This window comes from Osmerus mordax, chromosome 2, assembly GCF_038355195.1.
Source record: "Osmerus mordax isolate fOsmMor3 chromosome 2, fOsmMor3.pri, whole genome shotgun sequence".
NCBI lineage: Eukaryota > Metazoa > Chordata > Actinopteri > Osmeriformes > Osmeridae > Osmerus > Osmerus mordax.
The window spans coordinates 16,554,026-16,581,952 of NC_090051.1; the positions used below are offsets into that span (position 1 = coordinate 16,554,026).

The following is a 27,927-nucleotide window of genomic DNA, read 5'->3' on the forward strand; positions in this document are numbered from 1 at the left end:
ACTGTAAGTCTAACGGATGCGTTTCTCTGGCTCTCAGGTTCTCTCCTAGAGGGTTCGGGTATGAGCTGCCCCACCATGACGTACTCTGGACAGCGGTCTGGTGACCTGTCATCCTGCGAGGTGACAGTGCTGAACCAGCTGAACCAGCTGAACCAGCTGAACCAGCGGCGCGACAGCAACACCAGCACCGGCAGCTCCGCCTACGCCCTCAGCAGGCGCTCCTCGGGCATCTCTCCCTGCTACTCCAGCCGCCGCTCCTCCGAGGCCTCCCAGTTCAGCCACCGCCACCACAACAACATCAGCTCGGCCGACTCCTACGACCCCATCTCCACCGACCTCTCCCGCCGCTCCAGCGAGGCCAGCCAGTGCGGCGGGGGCGGAGGAGGAGGAGGCCTCCCCAGCCTGCTCAGCCTCACCCCGGCCCAGCACTACCGCCTCAAGGCTAAGTACGCCGCCGCCACTGGGGGGGCGCCGCCCACGCCCCTGCCCAACATGGAGCGTATGAGCCTCCGGACCCGCATGGCCCTGTATGGGGACTCCCAGGACTCCTCCCACCTGTTCCACCCCCCCGGGGGGGCGGTGCCGCGGCGCTGCAGTGACCTCGGCTACGGCTCCCAGAGCATGATGCCCCACGAAGTGCCTGCCAACCTGCCCCGCCGTGCCAGCGACCCCGTCCGCCGCCCAGCCCTGGACCCACTCTCCCTGCCCCGGGTCCAACGCTACAACAGCATGAACAACATGAACCCCCTGATGGGGCCTCCCTCCACCGACCGCCGGGCCCTGGTCATGCAGGGCTACACTCGCTCGGATGGCAGCCTGCAACGCCAGCCCTTCGCGCCCAGGCCCCCCAGCATCTCGGAGAACGTTGCCATGGAGAACATGGCCGTGGACGGGCTGGACCAGGCCGGGGAGGACGACATGATGCTTCCTGACGATGTGGTGCAGTACCTTAGGTCACAGAACGGTGGCGCTCCCCAGAATGCAGCAGCAGCTGATTATGGTTCCAGCCAGCCCCAGGGCTTCCCACAGCAGCTCCAGGGCCAGCCCCAGCAGCACTTCTATGGGCAGAGACGCATGGCCATGGTGGATGCCAACATGCCCCAGTTAGCCCAACAGGCCCTGCCCCCCTGCCTGATGAGTCCAGGCTCCCACCAGCAGCCCTTCCTAGCCTCCACAAGCCTGAGCAAGAGCAGCATGCCAGTGCAGTGGAATGAGGTAAGCTCTGGAACAGTGGAAGCTCCAGCCAGACTCACCAAGCAACAGCAGCTGGGCAGAGGGAACCTGGCCGTGGTTCAGCAGAAACACAATTTTGGACCCTTCCAGGGCCTCGATAATGGCAACCAGCAGGTGATGCCCATGAGCCAGAACATGGCGCTACAAGGCTACACCCAGCGTAGCACACAGAGGATGAACTCCCTCCCACAGCCGAGGCAGCCCTACAACAACAACATGAGCTTCGGGGAGCAAATGAGCCCCCAGCAAGGGTACGGCCAGGAGGTCCTTCCGAACTCTCTGTCCGGAAACTCCAGTTTACAGCAGAACGCCAGCAGACCCACATACAGCGGCGTGCCTCTGCCCAGTGGCAGGGGCATGGGAGGCCAGAACCCAGACATGCAGAGCTACAGGTCGAGGACTCAGGGCGAAAGCTACCCCCACATGAATCCCCAGGTGGAGCAGCAGGGTTACAGTGTTCCCGCCCAGCAGCCTGTCCACAATGGGAACCGGGCTATGATACAGCCCAGGCCTCCCATGGAGCCTAAGTCTATGAACAGACAACATTCAGGACCCAGCGGCGCCATGCAACTCGGCCGCTTCCCTCCAACTGACTTCAACCCTGGCCACGGCAACACCTCCGAGGCCAGCCCTAAGAGGCTGGGCGGTACTGCGGTCCACAACGTCAACGGGAACAACCCGGTGACCTTCTACAACGGCCAGATGCACATGTCTGAGCACAGCAGTGTGCACTTCGATGCGCCCATGTCACCCTGTGCCGGCCAGGACCCTGGCAGCACCCTGGCCAACATGGCTTCCCCAGGGGTCAACCAGGTCACCAGCACCGTGGACTCCTCTGGCGTGGAGCATGCTCAGATCGACTTTGACGCCATGTTGGATGACGGGGACCACTCCAGCCTCATGTCCGGGACGCTCAGCCCGGGCCTCCTCCAGAGCCTGTCCCAGAATTCCTCACGACTTACCACGCCCCGTAACTCGGTGACACTGCCATCCGTGCCGGCGGGGGTGGGCAACATGGCGATCGGAGACATGAGCTCCATGCTCACAGCGCTGGCTGAGGAAAGCAAGTTCCTCAACATGATGACCTAACAGTGGCCTCTCGCACGGTCATCAGCTCTACATCAGGAAAACAATGAACTATGAAAACAAGCACTGATTGAACTATTTGACAATGTGGAAGTGAGTTTTACTGTACGTTCACCTGCGTACAGAGTCTCTGCTTGTCTTGTATTATTTGCTATACAATATGTAGCTTTTATGTTGAAAGTCAATACAGTAAAGGCATAAGGAGCATTTTCAGTGTTTAAAAAGCCATACTTTTATCTACATTAAGAATTGACCAGGGTATGAAAATGCATCTACAAATAAGTCCATCAATCAGTATTTGATAGTGTTACCCTTTAAAACGCAGTACACTGAAAGCAGTTCACTAAGTGCCTTGCTAACTAGATTCCGTTTGAGCATTTGAACACATATGAACTGACGTGAAAACGATGTTGCCGGGTAAAAGGCATATGGAATTATCTGAATCTTTTTCCTCATGACCATGTTTAGAAATATACTGTATGATACATGCTTTAAATTATGTTAAAGTTGACATTTGGCGAATTCAAGAAAAACATCAACCAACATGGCTCTATTTAGCCGTCACCATCCATGCATAGGGTTTTCCGAGGACACTGTACCACACGCTTATACGGTGGCACCGTTCTACCAGATGCCCTCCCACTGCCCTACAGAGTCCTAGCTAGCTCTGCAAGGACCTTGCTGGGTGGAGCTCGCTCTCTCTGGAGCTCCCTCTCATACGACCGGCTGATTTCACACGAACAGAGATACAAAGAGACCCCTCTACAGGACTGACAGGGAGGTACGCGCAGCCTGTTATCTCTAAAGGAATATGCAAGCAGCTCCATGTGTCCTCAGTGGAGGCTGTGCTCTAATTAACGCATTCATTACCCCCCCACACACACTTTCCGAGTGAGCATGGGGTGGACTAGAGGCTCAAACAAGGAACTCGTCTCTTGATAAGGAACCATATAAAGGATACAACAATGATACGACCTCTAACAGTTGTAGGTTTGCTGGAATTGATGTAGCCTCGTGTATGCTACGGTCGACTTTACTATGCCCAGTGTGTATGTGTGCAGACGTGTGTATGTGTGTGTGTATATAGCTTTTGTACATTTCAAATACAGTATCTACATTTTTCCGGTTTTAACCAAGGTCCTGTGTTGTGTCTCCTTTGATGTCACATGGTCTCGTCCCTGAGGGAAACATAAAAGCCTGGGACATCGTTCCTCCTCTCCATGGACCTCTAATGAATTCTAGCCTGTAAAAAAATATCAGACCATTTCTCCTGATCAAAAATGCCCTGGACATGCGTCACAGGCTAGCTTGAAGGTTTTTTCGTCATAGCTTTACTCTAAAGACTGGATGCAGACAGTGGCTCACCCCTAAACACTTTGAAATTCCATAATGATTGACTGCATAATTTGACTAAGACATTTGACACATGGACACATGAGCCTCTATTCATAGTTATGATAAATTAATATGGTGCAAATAATAATTTGCATATATATTTGGTAATACCTGTAAGCTAGCCAGGGTGTCAATTTATGTGAAAATGTGTTCAAACCTTTTCTAAGGGTCATTTTATCTTTGAGTTAGGTGGTGAATAAGCTTGAATAATGGAAGACCAACTATGTTTTCCCTTTGAAGCCATCCCTTTCATTATCGACTTACTTACAACAAATGAAAATATTATACGTATCTTATGGGAGTAGTTGTGTTTTTGTTTTTATTCCTCCGAGCTCAGCCCTTGTCTGAAGACCGAGGCGAAAAAGGATACTCCCAAAATGCTAAATGCATACAGAGCACTTTCTAAAGTTAGCCCTCATGTTGTCCAAAATTAACAGTGGCAGGAAACTCGGAGGAAAAGACTTCAGGAACCACATAAAACACCACTGGTGGCAAGAGAGCGCGAGAGAGACAGAGAGAGAGACGGGGAGAGACAAGGCTGCTATCTTAGGAGTGTAAGGAGAAAGGGGAACACATTATTTTACTCTGACAGCTAATTCTGCTGAGGATCCATGTCATAAGAATCCCACTGATTGGCCTTGCCATTGGAATTCCTTATTCTCTCAGAGAGGAGATGTGTAGAAAAATAGCCCGGGGGTAAGGAGCCTCTCTTGGGCTGAGAACAAAGGTTAGCATCGGAACAGAGGGGTACGCTGCAGTAATTAGACAACCACACAAACGAGGTGAGATCTGAATCTAGAACACAACCTTCTACACGTAGCCAGAACTAGCCATGGCCATGGTGGTGTGGGGATATATATATGAAGCACTCCCAGATTGAAGTTGATAGAGATTGATGCTTTTATAGATTTGATCAAATAAAACATAAAGTCAAGAAGTAAGTAAGTAAGTAAGACTTTATTTATATAGCACTTTTCCTACAAGAATTGCAGCTCAAAGTGCTTTACATAAAATCAACAAAAACAATAATACAAGTGTTGATCTAAAACGTTTAACAAACCAAACTAGCCGCACTCTATCTGCGGTCTCTCGAATCCATCTTAGATCCGAGCTGCCACTTGCAGTTTCTAATAGTTTCTAAGAAGATTCTGGTGAATTGGAAAGTGTCTGGAGATGTCTCGAGAAACCTAAGAGCGTGTCACATTTTGACCTTTGACCTTTGGGGCTCAGGTCATCATAATAAAGGGGTTCATTTGACTAGGCTTCTGTGTAGCTCTCCCTGAGCTTGGCCCAGGCCTTCATCAAAGACTTCCTGTATGGAGCTCAGTCCTCCAAGATCAAAAAGAAGTGACCCATGTCAGAGGCAAGGTTATCCCTCAGCCCCAGCGAGACGGAGGCCTACATTACTACCCTGGAGGCAGAGCTGGGAGAGCCAAGCGCACGTCCACCATGAAGGGATTCATTGTGGCCTTTCTTTCCCTTGCACAACCTACGGGGATCCAACCTTGTTCCATGACCACTCATATATCCACCATGACCCATCCAGTTGGAGAGGTCGCTAGCTGTCTGCCAGGGGCCAGGGACCATGCCATGCGTAGGCTGTTGAAGAATGCCACGGTTTGGTCCAGGCCAGGGGCAGTTCTGATTGAAGACTTGTGTGAGTGAGAGGCGAGAATGGATGACCTCGTCTAAGCTGCGGTCAGGGAGGGTCCTTCAGAGCTTCTCTTTTTATGTTTAGAAGTTCCATTTCCTGTTATAATTGGCCTCAGAATCTACACCCACTCATCACTCCACCCACCCACAGCATTTTCCCCTCTGCGACTGGACGGGGTGGTGGTTTTATAACACAAGTTGGTGAATGAAGTACAATTCTGTCCTCACTGCGGTGAGGACCCACAAAGTTCAACTGAAATAGACAGAAATCCCAGTAAATGTGTTATCCTTGTTTTTTGTCATGCGACATGTGATGTTGAAGACCGATAGGCACATCTTTAGCTGGGAACCCCGAAAAATCCTTGAGGACAGTAAACGTTATACTGGGCCGGAGCTCAGTACAGTAGGCTACAAAGTTGTGTCTCTGCTAATGTTCTTCTGGTTTGGTTTGGCTTGTCCTCTCTCTCTCTAGGCCACTAACCCAAGCACCTCCCCACCTCCACGAACCCTCTCATTTCCCCGTTTTTTTTCTTCTTCTGGGTTGAGCTCACTCATAGGCAGGGGTGGTGTTCCACCCTATAGCTGAACCCCTGACCCTGTCCTTGTTCAGAGAGATAAGGGACTGGTGATTCCATAGTAGAGGATGGGGGGTGCGGGAAGGCCTGCTGCCGTGGGACTGTATTCACAACTACACCATTGTAATTATGGACTGGAAATACAGACCAAAGTGACAGTTTAAACAGCTGAGTTGTAGTAGGGAAACAAAGTGCATTGCTCTTCTCAGAAACGAGCCTAACCCTCTGACCCCCACCAATTCAGTACATGCTACTAAAATGTGTCCATTGCTATCAGCGAGAGTATACCGTCTTCCTTTCTGTATTAAACAGGCAATTAGAGAACTCGATATCCAGGGAACTCCAGTAGACTTCATTGTAAACCTGAGAACATGTAAGTGTGAGAGGAGAAGAGTTTAGGAGTAAAGTGTGCCTTTGTAAACAATAACGTGGAATAAGAACCCTTGCTCCAGAGTTTCACCATACATTATGTGTCAGAGGCCCTCAATGACTTCATGATCTTCAGCAGCCGGAGCCCAACACATCTCAGCTCATAAGCGTGGGTCAGCTGACCAGTGGCAGTCTGTAAGGATCAGCTATTCCTGTCTTGAGGGAAGGAGAACCCATCCCTGGGCCCTACAGGTATCATATATTCTCCCCTGTCACAGGAGACAGGAAAAAGGAAGAGGTTCTGATGCAGCAGAAATGAGCCCTGACAAAACACACTCTTTTTCCCATACAATGCACAATAGCCCACCAGCCAATCATGTTCTCACTTTTGAACAGAGGCCGAGGGGATATGGTGAACTACGGTGACATAGTTGAGAATACACCAGCGCATTAACCTAGAGCTCCATCAAATAGGATGAAAGTGGAGTATTTGTGCATTTATTTCAGTTAATTCTAGGATCTACTATACATCAACCATCCATAAGATTAGAGGGAAACTCAACTGAGGTTGAAGTATAGCACTGACATGGCCTAACCCTGATCCCAACCCTAAAATCTTCTCAATTTGTAGAGAGGCATGTGTCTTGAGTGCATGTTTGTGTGTGCTGGGAAACATTTACATTTAGTCATTTAGCAGACGCTCTTATCCAGAGCGACTTACAGTAAGTACAGGAACATTCCCCCGAGGCAAGTAGGGTGAAGTGCCTTGCCCAAGGACACAATGTCATTTTGCACGGACGGGAATCGAACTGGCAACCTTCAGATTACTAGCCCGCTTCCCTAACCGCTCAGCCACCTGACTCCCTACAGTCAACACATGTTGTTAGTGTGTGTCTGTCTGTGTGCATGCATCTCTCACACAGGCTTGGCTATATGAGGAATGCTCAATTGATATTATATGGCCAGGGATCAGCCATACATGACCAGTTGGTGAGCATCTTTATCCACCTTTGGGGCAGTGCACCCGGGCAATGCAGTAGCAGACCTGCCCGAGGACAGAGGGAGAGAGAGAGAGAGAGAGAGAGAGAGAGAGAGAGAGAGAGAGAGAGAGAGAGAGAGAGAGAGAGAGAGAGAGAGAGAGAGAGAGACAATGGGACAATGGAGAACGTGTCTGTATAATTGTTTAGTAGTCTATTAGTTTAATAATATACACTTGAAGCACCCCGATGAAACCATGTAAGTATTCAAGTACTGGCCACTAAGTATGCAAGAGGAAGGATGTCATGTTTTTTTTCACTTAACTTTTTTAGCACACACTTTTATCCAAAACATCACACAGAGATGAATTGAACCAGTCACCTTCTGAGCTGCAACCAACTGCTTAACGACATCCCCTAATATATTGTGAGTGAGGGAACAGAAGGATAACATTTGCAGTTGCCTCTTATAGGTTACCCTTCTGTTCCTCACTCAAAATTGTCCTTCTCAACTTTTTAAAAAATGAAAGAAAAAAGTGCAGAGGTCTCTCAATTTTTTTCCCCGGAGCTGTATATATTTAGTCCTACGATGGCTGTTTAGAAAAGAGAAGTAGTCTACTACCTGGTTGCAGAATCGAAAGTGTCACAACATTGTCAGCCTGTGAATATTCACGATGAACCCCTGCTACTGATTATCACTGCCCCCTCATCTGCCATAGTGACTCAGTCACTCATGCATCCACATCACATGAAACACACCAGTACCATGTTGTTTAATCTCAGTGTAACGGTGATCCCACTGGGAAGGAAAGGAAACGCTTACTAACCCTTTTCAAGTGTCATCCAAAAGCACTGTTAAAGCCCACACAGCTGTCTGTGCTTTTAGCACCGACAGCGTGTCACAACACTCCATTTCAGGTGGCAAAGCATTCTCACACATCCCTGATCTACATGGGTGGGGTTGCAGCCATGGATTATGGGTGGGGTAACTGACTTAATGTGGTCTGCTGTCCATCTTTGAGGCACTTGTTGTACTGCTGCATACCGTGTGAACAGCGGTAGTCTAAGAACAACTGATCATGTTTGCCTGGAAAGTTTAGCACCAAATGAAAATATGTGGCCAATCACCTTTGGGAAATCCACCATGATTATGCACTTATGTATTCTAGTCGCTGATTATATGGTCAGGAAACTGCCTATTATATTCAGTGGTAATTATGAGGCCAGTTTGCAGAGGAAACTTGATTCCCATGCAGCCAAGACCAGCCTCTATGGGCTCACAGGGCTTAGCAGCTTGGCTTAGGAAAATTCTGTACGATAAATCCAAGATAATAACTGTCTATTTTTTATTTGTAAACTTGGAAAGAATATATCCCATGTCCACCTGTACACCAACTCTTTTTGGTGTTGCATCTCTGAGTGAGTGCAGTAATAAAACAAAGTTGTTCTGGAAGGGGTCGAATTCCTCTTTTTCTTTTCCACTGGAACTGAACTGAGAACAGAGAACTGGCATAGGCTGTCCTCTGAAGGTCTTCTGGTCTAGAGCCGGGGGGGGGGGGGGGGGGGAACATGGGGATAGGACTTAGGAGGGATGATTGTCCTTTAAACGTGATCCAACGGCAGGGTACAAGAATGTGAAGAATGCAAGATTCAGGTCAGACGTGCACACACAATTTGTTGAAGGAACTGAAACTATTTCAATCAATTCAACCAATCATGGAAACTGCGGCCAGCAACACCATTCACAGCAGAACCCTTTACACAACATAATTCTAAAGAATAGATGTTTTTGGCTTGAACAATTTACACAAACAATCAAGGGAAGTAATGTTGTTCCTGCTTCTCCTGTACCATTAATCGTGCAACACATAAATGCATAGGTCTAGACACTGTATATAAACTTTCTTAACGGAAAGTTTGATCTCCTTTTCCATGTGTGGGGCGTAAATCTGCCTTACCACCGCCAGCGAGTGAGAACTATGACTGACAGGTTGGATGGAGCCATCATGTGAGCTGGCAGCGATACAAGGCTCTGACTGAGAAACCTGCTCTGAATAGAGTGAAAAACCTGCTTTGTTCAGCATTATGAACCCCTCTGCGCTGTTCCGTTTTCCTCCAGCTACATGCCTTTGTGACAGCAGTTCCAGGAGCCAGATTCCCTCCTCATGCTGGCCATTAGCCATCCAGAGAAGGACGTTCAGCGGTAAAACAAACAATAACAAACAAAGGGAGGGAGAGGGGAGAGAACTTGCACATGAAATAATTGCGAGTAACAATTTCAAACAGATGTCTCTTTTGGACTTGGCCGGCTCGTGTCCCTGTTAAATATAGTGATTCGATTGGAAACAAGCAGCGTGAGATCGGCTGTCGGCCAATGGGACCATTCGGGGCTCTCTAATGACCCGTGGGGTCAAGGGGTCGCTGGAGTAAAAGCAGATCAGAGAGGATGTGAGGCCGGCAGCCAGGACAAGGCCCATAAATCCAGCCTGTTCTCAGAGGAAGCCATCTTTTAGTTTGCCATTAGAATTAAATCACAATCACAATCATCACATTGTGCACCAGCCCGTGTGCAAAGGTTATAATTCAAAAGGCTGAGTGGATGGGGTGTCAGGGGGAGGGGGGAGGGGGTCAATGAGGTCATATATTTTAGACTTCAGGAGCAATGCTGCTCTGGGACTGGGGGACTGTAGGGTTGTGGGAAAATGTGGAGTACGTTATTAACTTTACAGTGTGGACTCACACTTCATTTGTCTATCATTTGGTGTAAAAATGGGTTTACATGTTTAAAAAAAAATTGTATATATAATTAATACAACAAACCAACCATTTGAGACCCATGTTAAAATTCTCTTTAAAATGCTGTGACAAATCACAAGCATGCCTAAAAAACAACAGCAGTTGCACAGGCAAATATCCGATTGCCAAGCACACCATCAGTTATTCTTCCAATTTTCAGCCCTGCAGCTGAGCCAGCCTCACAGAGACATTCTAACACTAGGGCGGACAGCTGCACTTTATGGCAGAAATGGTGCAAGACGATCAGGGTCATTTTCATTGCTCTGCCCTTCAGGGAACACGCGCGCCTTTCAATTCTGCATGTAAAAACTTTCAGCAGCATGGCAGACAAAGGCAGGGAGAGAGAAAGAGAGAGAGAGTGAGAGGGGAAATGGTTTTCCTTCACTCAACAACAGCTTAGTTCAAGTAGAGTGCTTATATGTGTGCCAGGTTGCTGACACCAGAATTAAGCAGATCTCAGACTCCCTCTAGTGGTCTAAAGCCTTGGACTATTTGGGAAAATAGTGTAACTAGGGGGCGCTGACTGGAATATTTGTTGTACTTCCTTACTTACTTGTACTACACATGATCATGGTACAACTATTACAGCTTTCGTGTAAATCCAAAAGAGCATGTTTTCTTTCAGCTCCCTTATGGAGCCTTGTCATTGTCTGATCAACATTTTACTTTAGAGCTCAGACCTGAGTCTTGACCACCAACACACCCATTGATGGTTCCTGCTCTCCCTGTCCAGATGCTCTATAGTACCAGGTCCCAGGAGCTCCCATGGGGATCGTCTCCCAGCAAGGGGAGGGAAGGAAGACAAGAGTAGGAAGCAAGATCTGTTTGTGTTATCGTTGTGATACTTGATGGTCTTCACTGACAAGGGAGTCATTCATACAGTATGCTTCCCAGACTGGGTTTATTGTAGGTGCCGTAGCTGTCCTTTTATTGAAATTTGAGCTCAAAGCGCCATCATGTGTTAGATATTGGGAGTGCATAATCTGTAGTTAAACAAGAGGTTGGCTTTGTCATTGCACCATTTCAAATGGCTACAGTTATATTATACATCCCTGTAAACTTTGACTGTTTCAGATATAGCACATTTTATTCTATATCGTCAAGTGGCCTACTAGATAATGACCTGATGGGGGAAGATGCTAACCCTAAGTAAAATGATAACAGTCATCCTAGTCAGCACTGATGTTGACAGTTTATAATGATGATCTGGTCATAATCTACTGTAAAGCAAAGGCCTGCTCAGCCTATGTAACTACTCGTAAGAGGATGCAGAAGAACTCCATACGATTCTTTAAGAAGTCTTTAATACATATCATCTTAATATAAATCAGTGTTAATCCATCTGGATCAACTCCAAGTGCTTTGTTGTCTTGTAACAAATATTGACATAATAAATGACATTGCTGTTTTCATCACATGGTACAGCATCAAATGCTTGTCTTTGTAACAGTGCAAATATCTGTTTCAGAAAAAGGAAACTGCAGTGTTCAACTGAATAATACAAATGCAATGACTGTTCTCATAGGACAGATAGTAAGTTCAGAAATATCAGTACACACATTATGATGGATCAATGTCTTCTTGCAGAAATAACCTCAGTAAATCAAGACATAACAACAGCAGGCTATTAGCCCATTGATTGATTAGTGGTGATGGTTGAAGAAACACAGTGAACATTAATAACACATTAAGACATTTTTAAGGCTTCACCTCAGGGATTAAAATGTAAAAACATACAAATAAAAAACATTTTCTTCTTAGATAAACTTGCTTAAGACTTTTTCTAAGAACTTCTGGTCTGAACTTCCCAGTTTTTTTTCCTGAATGATCCTTTAGTCACTCGCAGTATTTGTCCCTGACATCACTGGATGTCAAAAGCTAGTGGACCTTTCATGGAGAAACCAATATAAAAGGACACTTTTTTCCCCTCTTTCTGCCCACTAATCTGGCTTTTGAACATGGGAGTTACTTCAATTTTCATGTCTGTGTTCCTGACATCTGCCAGGATGACGTTCCTCTGCACCTCTCCTGTTACTCTACAAAGAAGCTGCTTGACATTCTCCTGTTTCCATATCTTGCCATTTTCCCAAAGAGAAGCAAAGTTGTCCTGTCCCTTCCTAGCACATTTTTCAATTTCACGTCGGTGTATTAAACGGTTATACCCCGGCTTCTCACCCAAAAAGAAATGTACGACAGGCCTTTTGCCATTGTACACTGATTTCATCTCGTTATGGTACGATGTTCTCATCTGGGATATGTACGATTTCAACTTTTCTGATTCTGCGGGTTGTGCCATTGGAATATTCAGGGGCCATAAAAGTGCAACTGCAATGAAGTACAACGGCAATATGTCATTTGATGGAATCTGTCCCTGAAGAACGTGACAAAGGACATCAAGCAGACGGTTATAAGGTTGAAGGTCCTGAGACTGGGGTTTGACACAGCTAAGCGCAACATTAGCATAAAAAAAGTTGACCCTCTCTTTGACACTTGTTTCAGAACCATTTTTTAAGATGAAGGCACACTTTCTGACTATCGTCTCCATGTCAACATCAATATTATCAGAGAGGCAGCCTAGGATTCCAGAGTAAGAATCAGCTTTTTTCTTCTCCAAAAACTGTCTTGTTTTGTGAACTTTAAGCATGACACCCATGTTTGGATTTTTCAGCAACTCTGCGGAATCTGTTTTGCAGAAGAGGTTGACATACGTATGGAAACACTTGAAGAGCTCCTGCCTGGTTCGTTCCTCTTTCTGGTCTTTGATTGTAAATCTGGAACCCAAATGGACATAAAAGCTGTCAAGAAAATCAAAGTGCTTCTTCATTCTGTATCTGAGATTGTACAGTAGATCCTTGAACTCAGTTAGAACATGGTAATATTTCATGTGTTTGTGACGCTATTTTGGGAATTGGAATGTTGTCTGAGAGAACCTCACTCAGTATGTCATGACGGACGTCTCCTGATGAAAACACAGGTGTTCTTTTCAGTATTTCGATGATAAGTACCGCAACCTGGATTTCTCCAAGGCACCCTACTGTGTTGAAAGTGCTGTTATTTCTTTTGTTTTGCAGCCGGAGAGTGGCTTCCTTTTTGGCAATTTCATGTGTTTCTTTGAAAGCTTCCGTTGCTAAAGAGGCCATTTTGAGATAATCTCTCATGTTATCAGGTGTTATTGGTGAATCCTTGTTATTTGCTAGTGCAGTGTTCAGCTCGGATTTGATGATTTGTGCAGAAGTATCATGAATATAGGAGTTACCTCTAGAGAGATCCTTTGCTTTACGTGCCCACTCTTTGGCTTCCCTGAAATCCTTCCTCTTTATGTATTGATACCTGGCAAGAAGCTGTAAGATGATGGCATCTTTTTCAAAGCGTTTGGCAGCGTTGAATAACACAGTTTCCTCTGCTCCTGGTGACTGTTTTTCAATATCCTGGATGAGTGGTGAAAACTGAGATGCTATGCCTTTTGAGTGACATCTCTTGACCAACATCTTGTGAACATTTGTAAGGAGTCTGCCTTTACCTTGTATGCACTCATAAAACTTGTCTGTGTTGAGCAAAATATTGGTTATCTCCGCTTTGGTGACATTATATGTGGTTGTTAGTTCCTGCAAACAGTGAAAAGACATGCTTGAGTGGATCATCCTAATTCCACTGAATACAACCTTGGCCTCATCAGTACATCGCGTCAGCAGGGGTGAAAACTTTCCAAAACCATCTTCAACTCTGCTGGAACCACAATATGGCTTTGTCTGGAGGCCAAGAAACTCTTCACACAACGAGACAGCGAGCGTTGCACCCTTGCAGTATTCATTCAAAAGGACCAAAACAGCAATCAGCTGTGCATTTTTATGCTCAATGTTGAAGCTCTTCAACGTTTTCTGAGCAACACCCTGCATGTAATCCGTTGAAAAGTTTGTCTTCATGAACATAAACCCATAGAATGTTTCTGTATTCTGGTAGGATTTTTCCATCTCTTCCAGTTTCTTCTCAAACTGGCCCTGCTCTGTAGGAGAGAGCTCATTCCCAATGAACACTGAGTCTTCTGTTGTTTCTTTGTCTTCCAAAGACTCTGCTCTCATGCAATTGAGTAAAAATACCTGTGGGGATCTGGCACGTATATTTCTCTTCACACACTCTTTATCTATGTGTTGCTGTAAATCATAGACATCATCCATCTCCTCAAAATCATCAACCATCAGCAACACAGGAAGCAGAGATGTCTCTTCTGTTGTGTCATGCTTCAGAAGGTCAACCACCTGGTGGGCAACCTCATCAAAATCAACATCTCTGTCCTTTAAAACTGCACAGCGGAATTCTTCTTTCAGGGCCCACAGTATGTGCATTGCAAGGGTTGTTCCTCCACAACCTGCGATGTGCCTGAGATGGAAGGACACGCATGCTTTTCTCAGTGACTTCAAAGATGGTATGATTGTGTTCATGATGTAGTTAAACTTGTCCCGTTTAATAAATGGCATAGATCCTGGTTGCTCAGAGAAGAAGAAGTTCCACCATGATACCTTTCCTCCTTTGTAGAACCTCTCTTCTATGTCGGCCTTGTCTTCACTTCCACCTTCACACTGGTTCACACAGAGAACATTCAGGGTGTCCAGGTTGCCCTCCACTTTCTTTTCTAGCAGAACATTGCTGTTTCCTGCACCGGGTAGAAAACGTTTGGACTTACGATTTACGGACCACAAACTGAGCATAGTACCATTGATTTCTGCTAAACTGAGCTCATATATGCATCTGGCTGAAATGTTGCATTCATAGCGAGCTTCAATTAGATCCCTCCAGCGGATGAATGCATTTTCATTTTCACAGATGCAAAGGATTTGCTCTGTTCCTTCGAGCTGCTGCAAGAAAGTGCTGAAGGTCTCAAGCAGGGGATCCATTTTATCACTGACAGTAGATAACAATAAGAAGATGACCAGGAACTTTTTGTGTGGTAGTACATCTTTCCGGCAGAGGAAGGAAATCACATCTCGAACAGATGCTCCCTTCTTTATCAACCAGTCACATATTTCTGAAGGCATCTCTTTATCAACACCTCCATTGCAGAAAACCCAGCTGGTGTTTTTAGACAGTTTCAACCTGCTTACAATGTCTTCTATTGATTCTGTGATTTTATAGCGCTCTGGTAAATGCACATTCATTGCAATTTGCTCTTCAAAGTGCTTTTTAAGTCCATATTTTGCTGATTCTGGGTCAAAGTCTAAAACCGCAATGGGATTGAGTCCAGGAAGGAAATCCAGGGATGCCAACTGAATTGGATGTGATTTGTTGGTCACAATCACATAATGTTGGAAGTGGGTTTTGTCTAAAGATTGTGATCCACCTGTTATCATCTCACTCAGCCTGGAGCCCTGGACACTGCTTTTAACAATACTGAGGTGCTTTTCCTCTGCATCCTTTCTTAATTGTGACAGCTGTTTCACATTGTCCACAAATCTGTTGTACTCCTCAAAAGGCTTGGCATGGCTGGTTAGTGCAAGGAGATTGCTGCTGCTACTACCATCTCGGACAAAAAAGTGTTTTGATTGCTTTTTCATTTCTTCTTTGTTAGTTTCCTTGTGTTTGGTCTTTTTGGCTTTCTTCTCGTTGTATATATGGTAAATGTTCTCTTCACAGATGACAGAATCTGGTACTATGTCCACTTCTATTACAAACTTTTCAGCTGTTGTTGTATCAAGATTGAGAACCTCTACAAATCTGGTTGGTTTTATGCACATTCTGGCAGCCCGGATATGTTTATGCTCAAAATAACCCTCAATAGCACATTTTAAAGCATTGTCATATCCTTCCTTATCCTGGAGTTCAACTCCCAAAACTTGTCCGTGTTCAAACTCTGGCTTATCTCCTATTCCAAAATGTATGGTGCCATTAGTACGGCTATTCATGCAGGCAGATGCAAATCGAATGACCTCATCCGTGAACTTTAGAAATTTGTTTACATCAGGAATATCTTGGGTATTAATGTATGCTTTGTACTCATGACATGGTTCTATATAGTCAGATGCGCCGGATTCTGTTACATCGAGAATACTGTTCACCTTGTATCTGCAGGCATCATGATGTCGATGAAAAGGATATGGCTTGCATAGTCTTCCATACTGACCAAGTGGGTTTAATGGCTGCTCATTTTTTTGTTTTAAAAGTTCATCTCTTGCATGAATGATAAGTTTGGCAGGCCCTAGGCCCAACAAGTCAGATAATTCAGATTTCTCTAAAAGTAAAAGACTAGCGCCATTAATTTTCTGCTGAAGTAAAATATCGGCACTGTCAGCTTCAACACGTGCTCCAGCCCAAAGTCTCACATCCAACATGCTCCAATTCTCAACATCAGTTGACAGTTCAGACAGCCCCCCCTCCTCTTCATTCTAAAATTAAAATAAATCATAAAAGTTTACAAGCAAGCAAACAAGACTATAGTAGCTGTATGTGTTAATGCTTTGTTCTGCTGTATGGCTGTTTTAGTAAAATTACATTTAATTGTAACCAATTATGTTTTTAATGCTTACCTTCATTTGGCTTAGTTCAGCCATTCTGACATTCTTCCTTCTTTAACACAGACGTAGTTCAACCACAGCTGAAAAGTTAGTCAAAATATACTGTGTCATATATAGCCTAAATCACAATTCATTATGGCACATTGACAGCTGGGTTTACATGTAATATTGTGTAATGTAAGTGTTACACATACAGTTGCATTAGGAAATGCATACCACAATTTGTTTTGCCAGGTGAAAATGTCTTGTTGAATCTTGTTGTGACCAGGGTGTGACCAGGAAGTAGATCCCGGTGGGACACTGATCTTCGTTTGTCAGGCAAGTTGGTCAACTGTATGAACATTTTACGAAAATAATAAGCCTTTCACTTTCTACCTTCAATGTTTGACCAAGACCAAAAACATCCTTCAAGTATTCTCATTAAATAACGGTAGCTTGCCACGGAATAAAAACTAGAGGTTGTGTCCAAGCAAGTTTTCCTTAATTACTTTAGAAAATGTTAACTACAATAGGAGGTTGAACAAAAACTTCAGGCACTTTTGTTAGATTTGTTTGACATCGAGCATAAGTCTAGTCAAAGGGTGCATGAAACTCTTTCCATTTGAAGATGCGCTCAAGTTTAACATTTGATTTTATGCAGTTTGAAATGATTAACTAGCCAGTGTGCGAATTACGGGGGGGGGGGGGGGGGTTTGACCCCCCTTATTAAGACTTGGACCCCCCCCCCCCCCCCCCCCCCCCAAAGAGATAAAAACAACAGGTCGGGGGGGGGGGGGTCGATACATTTACAGTATATATCGTGCTTACCTGTAATCGTAAATATTACTTTACGCCCTGGAGAAGAAGTTGACCCCGCCGATTGTCATTGTATAATTCACATTCTGTGTTTAGGCTAATATAGCCTACTTGTCATCTCAAGACTCATTTCAAGATAAGAATCACAAATTAAAGTGATAGAAATGCTGAGTAAAATTGTGAAAGAGAGCTAAGAGATGGAAGAAAGAAAATCTATTAAATAAGGATGCTGGCATAATAGCCTGTTTTGCGGAAGATCAGGCTGTAGGCGTAGTCCATTATGCCCATTCATTTTACAGTCCTAGTAGAATAATATGACTATCCAACATAGCCTATTTGGGATTTCAGACAAAACATTATAATTGTATGTTGCTTTATGTCGCTTAGGCCTACTTATTCACCAGGTTACTTAGAAATATTTCAAGCAAATGGCGGAGACATTTCACTTGAAACGAAACCTATGGAAAATTCCAGCCTCTGCCTTGTTTATTTCCTGTATCACAGCATGTTAAAACTGCAGAACACCGATGAACACCTAAATTCATTTTACAGAACTGCTTCAAGCATAACGTCTAAAATACTGTAGCCTACTTACTTTTTATTACAATACCATTTCCGATAGTCCTCCGTGTTCTGCCGTTAGATCGGTTGAGCATCTGTCCAAACGCGCATTGGTTCGGAATGTTACCCTGACACAATACTGAAGTAGCCTACTGTTCCCTTGTGGGATGTCTTCTGTTGTAATGTAGTCATGACTACATGACTAAACCCACAGGCCTCTGTTGTTGGGGAAAACCTGTGGGTTTCACTTTTTATTCTATAAAATAAACCTCTCAGGACTGAAGTACTGCAAACCATTTATTATGAGTGGAACCTCATCTTTGAAGTCATGGCTGTCCAGTCAAAAAAGTACATTTATTTTCTCATAAATCCAAGCATCAAAGCAGAAGTACCACCTTAAAGACAGTTATTCATTACACTTATTGGGAGGATTTATGATGAACATTTTGTCAATTCATTATACTGGCTATCCGGTTTGCTGCACAATAATATAGGCTATGTAACATGTTAAAATTGAACATAGACAGAATAAGTTTACATTAATTACACGTATACAAACTTTGTTCATTTGCCTTTTCTGTCAGTAATTTTCTTATTAAGTTCAAGCAGGACATGTAGCAAGAAATAAACATCCTGATATTAAACACTGCCTTGATGGAAACAATGGAAATACACAACAAACAACAACTTTGTTTTAATATTTTCTTGATGAAATTTTTTCTCTGTAAGTTTCTTAATGCTTTATACAATATATAAATTACATGTATACAGAGTAATAGAAGCTATAGTTTAGATATAGTCAAATTTGTACAAACACAAGTTTGAATGAACCTGACCCAGCATCTTCTGAAGGTTGTAGAAGCTAGGATTGTTGGGCTCCAGTGCTTCTGTTGTGTAGTCATTTCAGAACAATGTGGTAGCGATCGTTGTTTTCATCTGGCATTTCAGAACCATCATAGAACAAAACAATACAGCAACATTAAATAAAAAGAACAGGAAGTTAAGATTAAGCTCAAATATATTGATTGATTGATTGATTGAATACAGTATATTATAACTGACATTGCTAAATGGCTGGCTGGCTAGATGGATGGATAGAGAGAAAAAAATGAACTTAGTGTAGAGAAACATCACCTTTCAGAGTGCTGATGATGAAACTCGCCTCCTCACTGAAGTTCTGAACCATCTGAGAGACATGATGAAAACATTTTAACAAACATTTCATGGTCCTGTGTTCGTTAACAAGTTAGTCTGTTCAGTTTAGGCCCCCAAAATTAACAAACTATCAGGGAACCTATAACATGGGGCACCATTTGTACTATGATCCATTCTCCATGATCCTTTCTCCTACAGTAACACTATGCTTAGTGGAAGCTGGCAACTGCACATTTGATCACCAGGAGGGGGCAGTACCATCAGTCGGAGTAGACCAGGGAGGTATTCCAGAAAGCAGGTCATGTGACATACCCAGGTAAGTTAACTCCCCAGCTGACACCCAGCATTGTAGCAACATTGCCAGTAGGTTGCTCCAACATTGTGAATCAACTGGTGGATTAACTTACCCGGTTATGTTGCTGCTTTCTGGAATACCCCTTCTGGTTTAGTACAATAGTTGTGAAAGACAGACAGACATTCAGGAGGGCACACACACAGACAGCTACAGACAGACAGTCAGGAGGGCACACACACAGAAAGCTACAGACAGACAGTCAGGAGGGCACACACAGACAGCTACAGACAGACAGTTAGGAGGGCACACACAGAAAGCTACAGACAGACAGTCAGGAGGGCACACACACAGACAGCTACAGACAGACAGTTAGGAGGGCACACACACAGAAAGCTACAGACAGACAGTTAGGAGGGCACACACACAGACAGCTACAGACAGACAGTCAGGAGGGCACACACACAGACAGCTACAGACAGACAGTCAGGAGGGCACACACACAGACAGCTACAGACAGACAGTCAGGAGGGCACACACACAGACAGCTACAGACAGACAGTTAGGAGGGCACACACACAGACAGCTACAGACAGACAGTCAGGAGGGCACACACAGACAGCTACAGACAGACAGTCAGGAGGGCACACACACAGACAGCTACAGACAGACATTCAGGAGGGCACACACACAGACAGCTACAGACAGACAGTCAGGAGGGCACACACACAGACAGCTACAGACAGACAGTTAGGAGGGCACACACACAGACAGCTACAGACAGACAGTTAGGAGGGCACACACACAGACAGCTACAGACAGAGGTTTTCCTGACCTCATCAGAGACCAGGATGTGGATGCCGGTGGGGCCCTGTCTGTAGATGAGGCTGATGTTCTGTGGTGGAACGCTGTACAGCTGGGCTATCTTCTCGGACAGCTCTCTCAGTGTCAGCTTGTCCAGGTACAGAGCATGGTAGACTACACACCAGGGAGGAGAATGGGTTACCAGAGCATTGGTTTACTGGACCTACAGAGAATCGATATTTGTATATGGAGTCGGCCAAAAGAAAATCATACAAAACACTACTGCACTTCAATTATACCTACTATGGAGACCAGACTTATAGTTTGTAACCCAGCCTCTTAGCGCCACATATTTGACTGTTGACGCAGACAGCAGTTTGTTGTGTAACCTACTGAGCCCATTTCCTGGTTTAGTCGGAGGCTGGTTCCTGCTCTGTTGCTGACACACATAGATGGTGAGGCGAGGCTGGATCCCCCTGGATGAGCACAGATGACATCCAGTTAGAACATGCAGGGATTACTGGACTTTCAGACACACACACACAGAGTAACCGCAGCCAGGACATCAGTCATGCACTCAATGTTTGATGCCCAGAGACACAAAGTAACACCTTCATCTCTTTAGAGTTTGTGACTATATGGATGAATATATTATGTATGTACTGTCTTGTATGTATACACATGTATACACTATATCACAATGTCATCCGTTTTTTTCTCCCTCACCTTCCTCTGATGATGTTGAAGAGACGGATTCCGTCAGCAGGACCACAGATCTGGATCAGGTCTTCGCGGTTCATCTTCAGCAGATCCGCACCTACGACATTCACACAAGCGCAATTTCCACAGTCACTGACCAACTGCTCTGACAGGACGGACGGAGAAACAAACCCATAGATAGAGAGATAGAAGTCCTGTTACTCACTGACAAAAAGCCTTTGCTGTTGGAAGATACAGTGTGCCACTCAGTAAAGCAAAGCTTGCGTGTGTCATCTGAACAAATGCTTTGCGTTGCTTTCATTTAACGGGACCGTGTGGGTCTCCTCTGACCGTACCTGTGAAGCTGGAGAAGAGCCTGCAGAAGGGAGAGAACCTGTGGAGCTGCAGCCACTGCTGAGTGTGCTGGGGGGAGGACGATGGCAGCAGGGGCTACATGGCAAACACAAGAAGAGCTTCTTCAAATTAGTATGGCACCCACTCCGTCTGTCTGTCTGTCTGTCTGTCTGTCTGTCTCTGCCTGCCTGTCTGTGTCTGTCTGTCTGTCTGTCTGTCTTCATGACAGTCGGCAAGCTGCCAGCAGTAAGACCACCTGTCTGTCCAGCGGACTGTCTCTTTGTCTGTCTGACTGGCCTAAAAGTATAAAGGAAGCAATGGGATTAACCATTGACGCAACACCAGTCCTCTTTACTTACATCAGAGCAGGCAGGCGACAGCAACTCCCCCCCCGGGTGTGGAGAACTGTTGCTAGAAGTGTGAGGAATACAAGAGGCAGGTGGTTTGGGAGGAAGGGTGGTAGTAATGTATCCTCATTAATAACCAGTGATAACAAACTGTTTTTCTAGAAGGAGCTGCACGACGCAGACCTGCAGCTCCTTGGAAGCAACTTACTCCAGCATTGACATTTACATTACGTCATTTAGCAGACGCTCTTATCCAGAGCGACTTACAGTAAGTACAGTGACATTCCCCCGAGGCAAATAGGGTGAAGTGCCTTGCCCAAGGACACAACGTCATTTTGCACGGCCAGGAATCGAACTGGCAACCTTCAGATTACTAGCCCGATTCCCTAACCGCTCAGCCACCTGACTCCCCAATCACGAGCACCAAGCACAAATATGATCTCTAAAACAAGGTGTGTGCAAATTCGCAACGGACCGGTCTGTGGTTTGCTGTCTGGCCTGGTTTGCTGGTCATGTTGGTTGGGTTATGCACATGGAGAAGCTTACCCATCGGTAAATCTGCAGGGGGTGGGGGAGCTGTGGTGGTAGACTGGGGATGGAGTGCTGCTAGTGCTGATCAGGTTTGGGGCCTCAGGCCATGGGGAACACTAGGCAGGGGAGAGAGAGGGAGGGAGAGAGAGAGAAAGAGAGAGAGGGAGGGAGAGAGAGAGACAGAGAGAGAGAGAGAGAGAGAGAGAGAGAGAGAGAAGGTCATTTACAGAGAGGCTCCAGAGATTACTGTTTGACCAGGATACTCCATCTTGACACAAAAACACATGCAAACTTAACAAAATATCAATCCAGGTTAGGCTTAAGTAGTCACCACTTGTGTACTAGGCACTGAGTGGTGTACAGACTACACTACACTGGTCTGTAACCATAACAGTCACAATCATTGACAGATCACTGGGCCAAGGGCATGGTCTAAAAAAGCAACATATTAACAAGTGGCAAAGTTTGCCAAGCTGAGCATTGTTTTTAGGGACTCTTTCTTGAACGTGATTGTTCCGAACCTCTGTCAGCATAGTGGTATCATAGGAAGGCTGATATTTCTCTTTATCCAGGAGAGACTTTTTATCAATTTTGTCCCGGTCTGTCTTGAGCTTGCGATCCGCTCCTTTTGGCTGTGGGGTAAGGAGAGCAATTATACCGTTTTCATACCAAATATGTGCATCCAAAAATATGCACCACCCCCCCCCCCCCACACACACACACACACACTGCCCAGCTTCAAGGTCTGTACCTTGAAGACCTTGACCTGGCAGCTGGAGGAGTGGACATGTTCCTGGTACTCCCCATGTTCATTCTGGGCAAACGTGTCGATCAGGATTCGGAAGGAAACCCCCTTTTCCCCTCCATGCTTCCTGGGGGTGAACTCAGTGCTGATACAGTTCACCTTCAAAGAAATCGATTCACGGTTTGATCACCCATCAGACCATATGCTATATTGATAATAATACCAGGCGATGGTGCTCAAAGGTGGGTTCGACATCTGGAGGAGGTACCTGGATGAAGACTGAGGCATTCTTCACAGGATCCCAGAGGAACTCAAGGGTGTTGAGCTGCAAAGGGTGAGCTCGAGGATCCACAATGCCCACAGACAGGGGGATGTCTGGACCCAGGCCATCACAGCCAATCATAGTCAATGGCGAATAGGAGATGAAATGATGAAGGAAGAGGGTTAATGTCTCCATGACAGGCATCAGAAATGATGCTCTACTCAAATTCTCAAGTGTCATAGCATTAAATGTTATATTGTTTTTTGTTTTGTTTTTACTAACATGGGAAGACAGCCATCTGAGATAGTGTTGAGCAGTAACAGTCGGTTCAGGCAGGTGGACTCACCGATATCCAGGATCCTGTCCCCAGGCCTGTTCCACCTCCATCCCTCCAGCTGCTGGTGTTCTGTGTACTGCAGTCGGCGGTCGTGGAACACCACTCGGACTATGCTCTGGAAACAAGCAGGGGCAGATGTTAGTGTGGAGTACAGTGACCACACTAGACCATACTGCCTGAAACTCAAAACATGTAAGTGGCTACCCACATGACAATCACACATAAACAGCCACAATTTTCCATTAATTTAAACAAAAAAATAAAAATGATTCTGATAGCAGTAAGGGCAACCCCATGATGGTTGAGCAGAAGCTACTTTCATAAGACAAAGGGCCTGTTGCAGAACGAGAATGTCTGCCTTATATCTAATGTAATACAAAAACATTTATTACAGAATCAGTGGTGGCTGGTTGAGGTTTTTTAGGGGTTTGCATAAATCCCACACAAGCTTTTCTAGTTTTGTTGTTTCTGGATGTGTATAAAGACACACATTATCATCTCTGCAAGGAGCAGAGAGTTAATGAATGCCTGTCATTGATGAATAATAGATATAGTTCATGGTAACCTTTAAAACCTTGTATAAAACAAATCATAAAATTAACAACCTGCAAAAACATGTAGCATGAAGTCTATTTGAGGGAAACTAATGCTTGAAAGGCTACCCAGACTCCCAGACAAGGCACGTCATTGGCTAGTGGAGAAGCCACCTGTTCCATTCCTGTGTCGTCAGGCTGCCTTCCTAAACATGACCGATATATGACAGGCCTAACAGCCTGACGACAAAGAACTCTCAAGTGGATGCACTGAGACAGAGCCAAATTCAATCAAATGACTCACTCTTTCCTAATTTACCTTCTTGGAAGAGGGGGAGGTGGTGGCTTCAATGCATAAGCAATTCGATTTAATTTTGTCAATGACTTCATTTGAGTCTTGTTTATCTAACTGAAATCACTTAAAAAACATTGGTTCAACATATTACAACAACCTGCTGGATGAGAACAGAGCATACTGTATAGTGTACTAATGGGGTTTATTCATAAACCAATGGCATCTTCAATATACCACTTGTTTTTATTTCAAAAAATGAAACACATTCACCTTTAGAGCTTGAAAGTGACCACGAAACTAAACAATGAACAATTATACCTGTTGCATACCTACTGCACAACTGATTTCACTGTCACACGAAAAAAAAAGATGCATTTTCACATTTGAAAAAAGGAACAAGCAATACATTATTCCAACCAAGATGTCCAACTTTATGAATAAGTCCCAGTAGCATAGAAAAAAAACATTGCATCGAGACAATGCAAAAAGAGAAAATGAGGAAAGATGATATGAAGGTATGAACGTGGTGTTTTGTGTGATTAGGTGTAAGCTGAACTGAGTGTTCAAGAAGTGGGTTTAAGAAAGGAAGAGGTTGGGTGATAGTACCAAAGTCTGCAATGATGGAACCCAACCCCTGAAGGAGATGGACAAGGGGTTGAGGGGTCACCTGTATGTTGACAAACCAGGAAGGGGATACATATAAAAAGATATAGAAGAAAGGAAGAGGTCACATGAGAGTATAAAATACAGGTTAAATACCTTTAACCTACCTTTACACATTTGCTGCTTATATCTGTATACTCCACTAGTTTTCTGTTAAGCATACGGATTTCGTAGGACTGACCTACATTTTAAGACATTAAAACAAACCTGATTAAAATTGAAAAATGGGAAATCAATCAATAAGAAAAGAGGGGCAGTGGGGATAGAAATGTTGTCAATTCAAACACCTTGCTTTTGAAAGCCAAATGTCAAGGTAAGCCCCTAAAAATAAATACCTGTCACTCCGTCTCCCACTAACACAAAGACCGACCCTATCTGTGTCATATTCTAATACTCTGCTATGGAGTAACTCTTGTTCAAAGAGAAGTTATCTCTTGTTATACAAATGTCATAACAAGAATGATCTGATCTCTAACTTTCCAGCTTTGTTGGTGTGTCTTTCTCCAATCTCAGACTCGATAAGGTGTTGCTACTCTACGACTATTGTATCCACTGCTAGTCTGTATAACCTGTATCTGTAATTGTCATAATTAAATTACCAAGAGCATTGCTTTAGCTGTCAATGTAATGCTACCCAAGGGAACATTATTTGGCTCCAAAACAGTGGTGACAATAATAAAAATGGGTTAAATCCCATTCAGAAAGCTTTGGATTAGACCAGAGAGAATAGTAAGAATGGATACAAGGGTGAGAGGGAACAAGGGAAATGTGCAGTTCAGGGCAAGAGTTGATGCAAGTCAAATTCAAATCCATGGAAGAAGAGCTTTCATGTTTCAATCATATCTTGACAATTTGATATTCCTGACAAGTGGTGTAGATAAGAGGCCAAACAAGAATGACATAAAGCTTGTGTCTGTAAAAAGTGTGTTAAAGTGGCAAGGCCGATGGTCTACTATGGTGATGGTGGCTGGTTAATGGTAGCTGTGTTTGCATGGGAGACCATATGGCCCAGTGGCTGACCATAAACTCTGTAACCTAGACATGTAGTAATGTAGACACATATCTACCTTGGTTGAGATAGGTCAGGGTTTCTTCTTGTTGTTTTACAGCCGGCGATGTGGGTGCACAGAGAACATATTGGAAAGGGGACAGTTTGGTGGCGTTTTCTGAATCGTGACGCTCCTCCTCTTGTTTCAGGAAAGGTGCCAACGCTTCTCTGAGTGAGTGGGAAAAACAGTTGATCATTAGAGGACTAATCGGGAAGGAGGGCATAGTGTCAGTATGGCCGACCATTTATCTAATCAGTTCATCAGCCATATTGGTGAGACAGACTGAGATCAAAGGTAAAAAACATTTGGGGAAAAATGCTTTTGGGCAAAAAACCCTCAAGACAAGGACTGCCTCTTCTCCAGAGAGTAGTTGCTGAACCCTTCCCCGAGCAGTAGCAGAAAATAATCAAGTTATTTGGAATTGAGAAAGTTCACACACGTGGGCTATTTCGTATTTCAAATCCTATGACTCGATTGTGAATAACACCAAATCATAACTGAATAAAAGAAACGAACAAGCAGGTATTGGAACCGTAACAGCAGAGAACCGTAACAGCTTACCGTATGTAGCTGGCAGATGAGTGCTGATGGTAGGGTTCAGGTTGGGAGTGCCAGAACAGCATGTTCTCCAGTGTAGCTTCTGAGGTATCCCTGGGTAACAGAGAAGTCGAGTGGGTCTGGCACCCTGCGCGCAGGCCGTCACTTGTAGTAGCTCTCTGAGAGGTTTGCTGACAGCCACTCTGTCTCGGTCTTATATCCCCAGTGTGACGTCCCCTCTCATTATCATGTACCTGACATGACCTTTGAGAGGACAGGCTGACACACCTCCGCTCGGCACAGCTGGGAGGTCGGCATGTGATCCCCCTGCAGTGCGTTTGGAATAGTACAAGTGTTGACTATGCTAACAGGCACAAGCATATCCAGACTGACACGTAAACATGAGGCTACTGAAGGGGGACGTCAAAATGTGCTGGTTATCAGAGAGCGACATTCATTAAAAGTGTCATGAACCACGTGGAAAAATGTGTGACCCCTTATATATATACAGTATATATATATATACTGTATATATACTGTATATATATATATGAGAATGTCTGTTGGTGCAAAAGTTGCTTATTGTTAAAAAGACACTCAATAACTCAATAAGTGTTGTCCTAGTTTGCTGTTGAGCTCTGAGGAGGACAGACACCCGAGGAGCCCTCTTCTCTGTCTAGGTGCATGTTGACATTGCAGACCTAAGCCCACCTCAGCACTCCGTTCTGTTTGTACATGAATGGGAGACTGAGCAACAGTGTTGCATTCCTATGCTGCTGATAGTGCTGTTAAAGAGACAGAACCAGGGACGCCTGCTCCGGGCCGTCAGCCCCCAGCGTGGATTTAAGGCACCACAAACAAAATGAACTTTCTCGTTGGTTTATTTCTAAAGCAAACAAATTTACATTGTCGCAAATCTATCACAGGTGGCTGTTAACAAAACCATTCTGTACAGTTGTCATGAGAAACACAAAAAAAAGTTAAACATATAAATACAGATAATAATATTACATGACAAAACAAATTAAAATAATAACATGCATAGTGAACAGATCAATAGGAATACCTTACTGTAGTGGCCACAAATGCATCAGATTATCTTGACCGTAAACTACCAAAACGTTACCAGCAAGACTTTCTACTGGTTCGCTTCTCCTTTACACGAAACAGAGTCACTCGCAAAGGATAGAGACTCAAATTTTTGAACAGATAGAAACTATTTGGTGATCTTAATTTGTTGCGTTAATTGGAGGAAAGTCAAATAGTACCAAAGTAAACATTTTCAGAAGCCACATTCCCTAGGTTATAGCCCACCCCACATCTCCAGGAGAGGTGTTTTTTCCAGGGCAGCCATAATTCTTAGCATTACATCCAGTTA

At 44.6% G+C, this 27,927-nt stretch overlaps 3 protein-coding genes across 3 annotated transcripts in view; 1 reads left to right on the top strand and 2 right to left on the bottom strand.

Moving 5' to 3' along the window:
* gli2a (GLI family zinc finger 2a) overlaps positions 1–3,437 on the top strand; it is a 57,943-nt gene extending 54,506 nt beyond the window's left edge. Inside the window, exon 13 of the mRNA XM_067253773.1 lies at positions 38–3,437. Coding sequence (XP_067109874.1) covers positions 38–2,322 — 2,285 coding nt within the window. The 3' untranslated portion in view covers positions 2,323–3,437. The remainder of the gene's footprint in view (positions 1–37) is intronic.
* Positions 3,438–12,805: 9,368 nt separating this feature from the next.
* LOC136933715 (sterile alpha motif domain-containing protein 9-like) lies at positions 12,806–18,042 on the bottom strand. The gene is made up of 4 exons (XM_067229225.1): positions 17,981–18,042; positions 16,807–16,921; positions 16,603–16,670; positions 12,806–16,461 (listed from the first exon to the last, which is right to left on the bottom strand). Exons 3-4 carry the CDS (start codon positions 16,624–16,626, stop codon positions 12,943–12,945), a joined length of 3,543 nt encoding a protein of 1,180 aa, XP_067085326.1. The 5' UTR covers positions 16,627–16,670; positions 16,807–16,921; positions 17,981–18,042; the 3' UTR covers positions 12,806–12,942.
* A 200-nt stretch (positions 18,043–18,242) lies between these two features.
* Positions 18,243–26,685, bottom strand: tfcp2l1 (transcription factor CP2-like 1). Its single transcript, XM_067255130.1, has 15 exons — positions 26,574–26,685; positions 26,031–26,179; positions 25,071–25,144; positions 23,482–23,587; positions 23,142–23,248; positions 22,880–23,032; positions 22,650–22,760; positions 22,144–22,244; positions 21,610–21,661; positions 21,253–21,346; positions 20,924–21,014; positions 20,591–20,673; positions 20,229–20,371; positions 19,081–19,132; positions 18,243–18,882 (listed from the first exon to the last, which is right to left on the bottom strand). Exons 1-15 carry the CDS (start codon positions 26,633–26,635, stop codon positions 18,845–18,847), a joined length of 1,416 nt encoding a protein of 471 aa, XP_067111231.1. The 5' UTR covers positions 26,636–26,685; the 3' UTR covers positions 18,243–18,844.
* Positions 26,686–27,927: the final 1,242 nt, after the last annotated feature.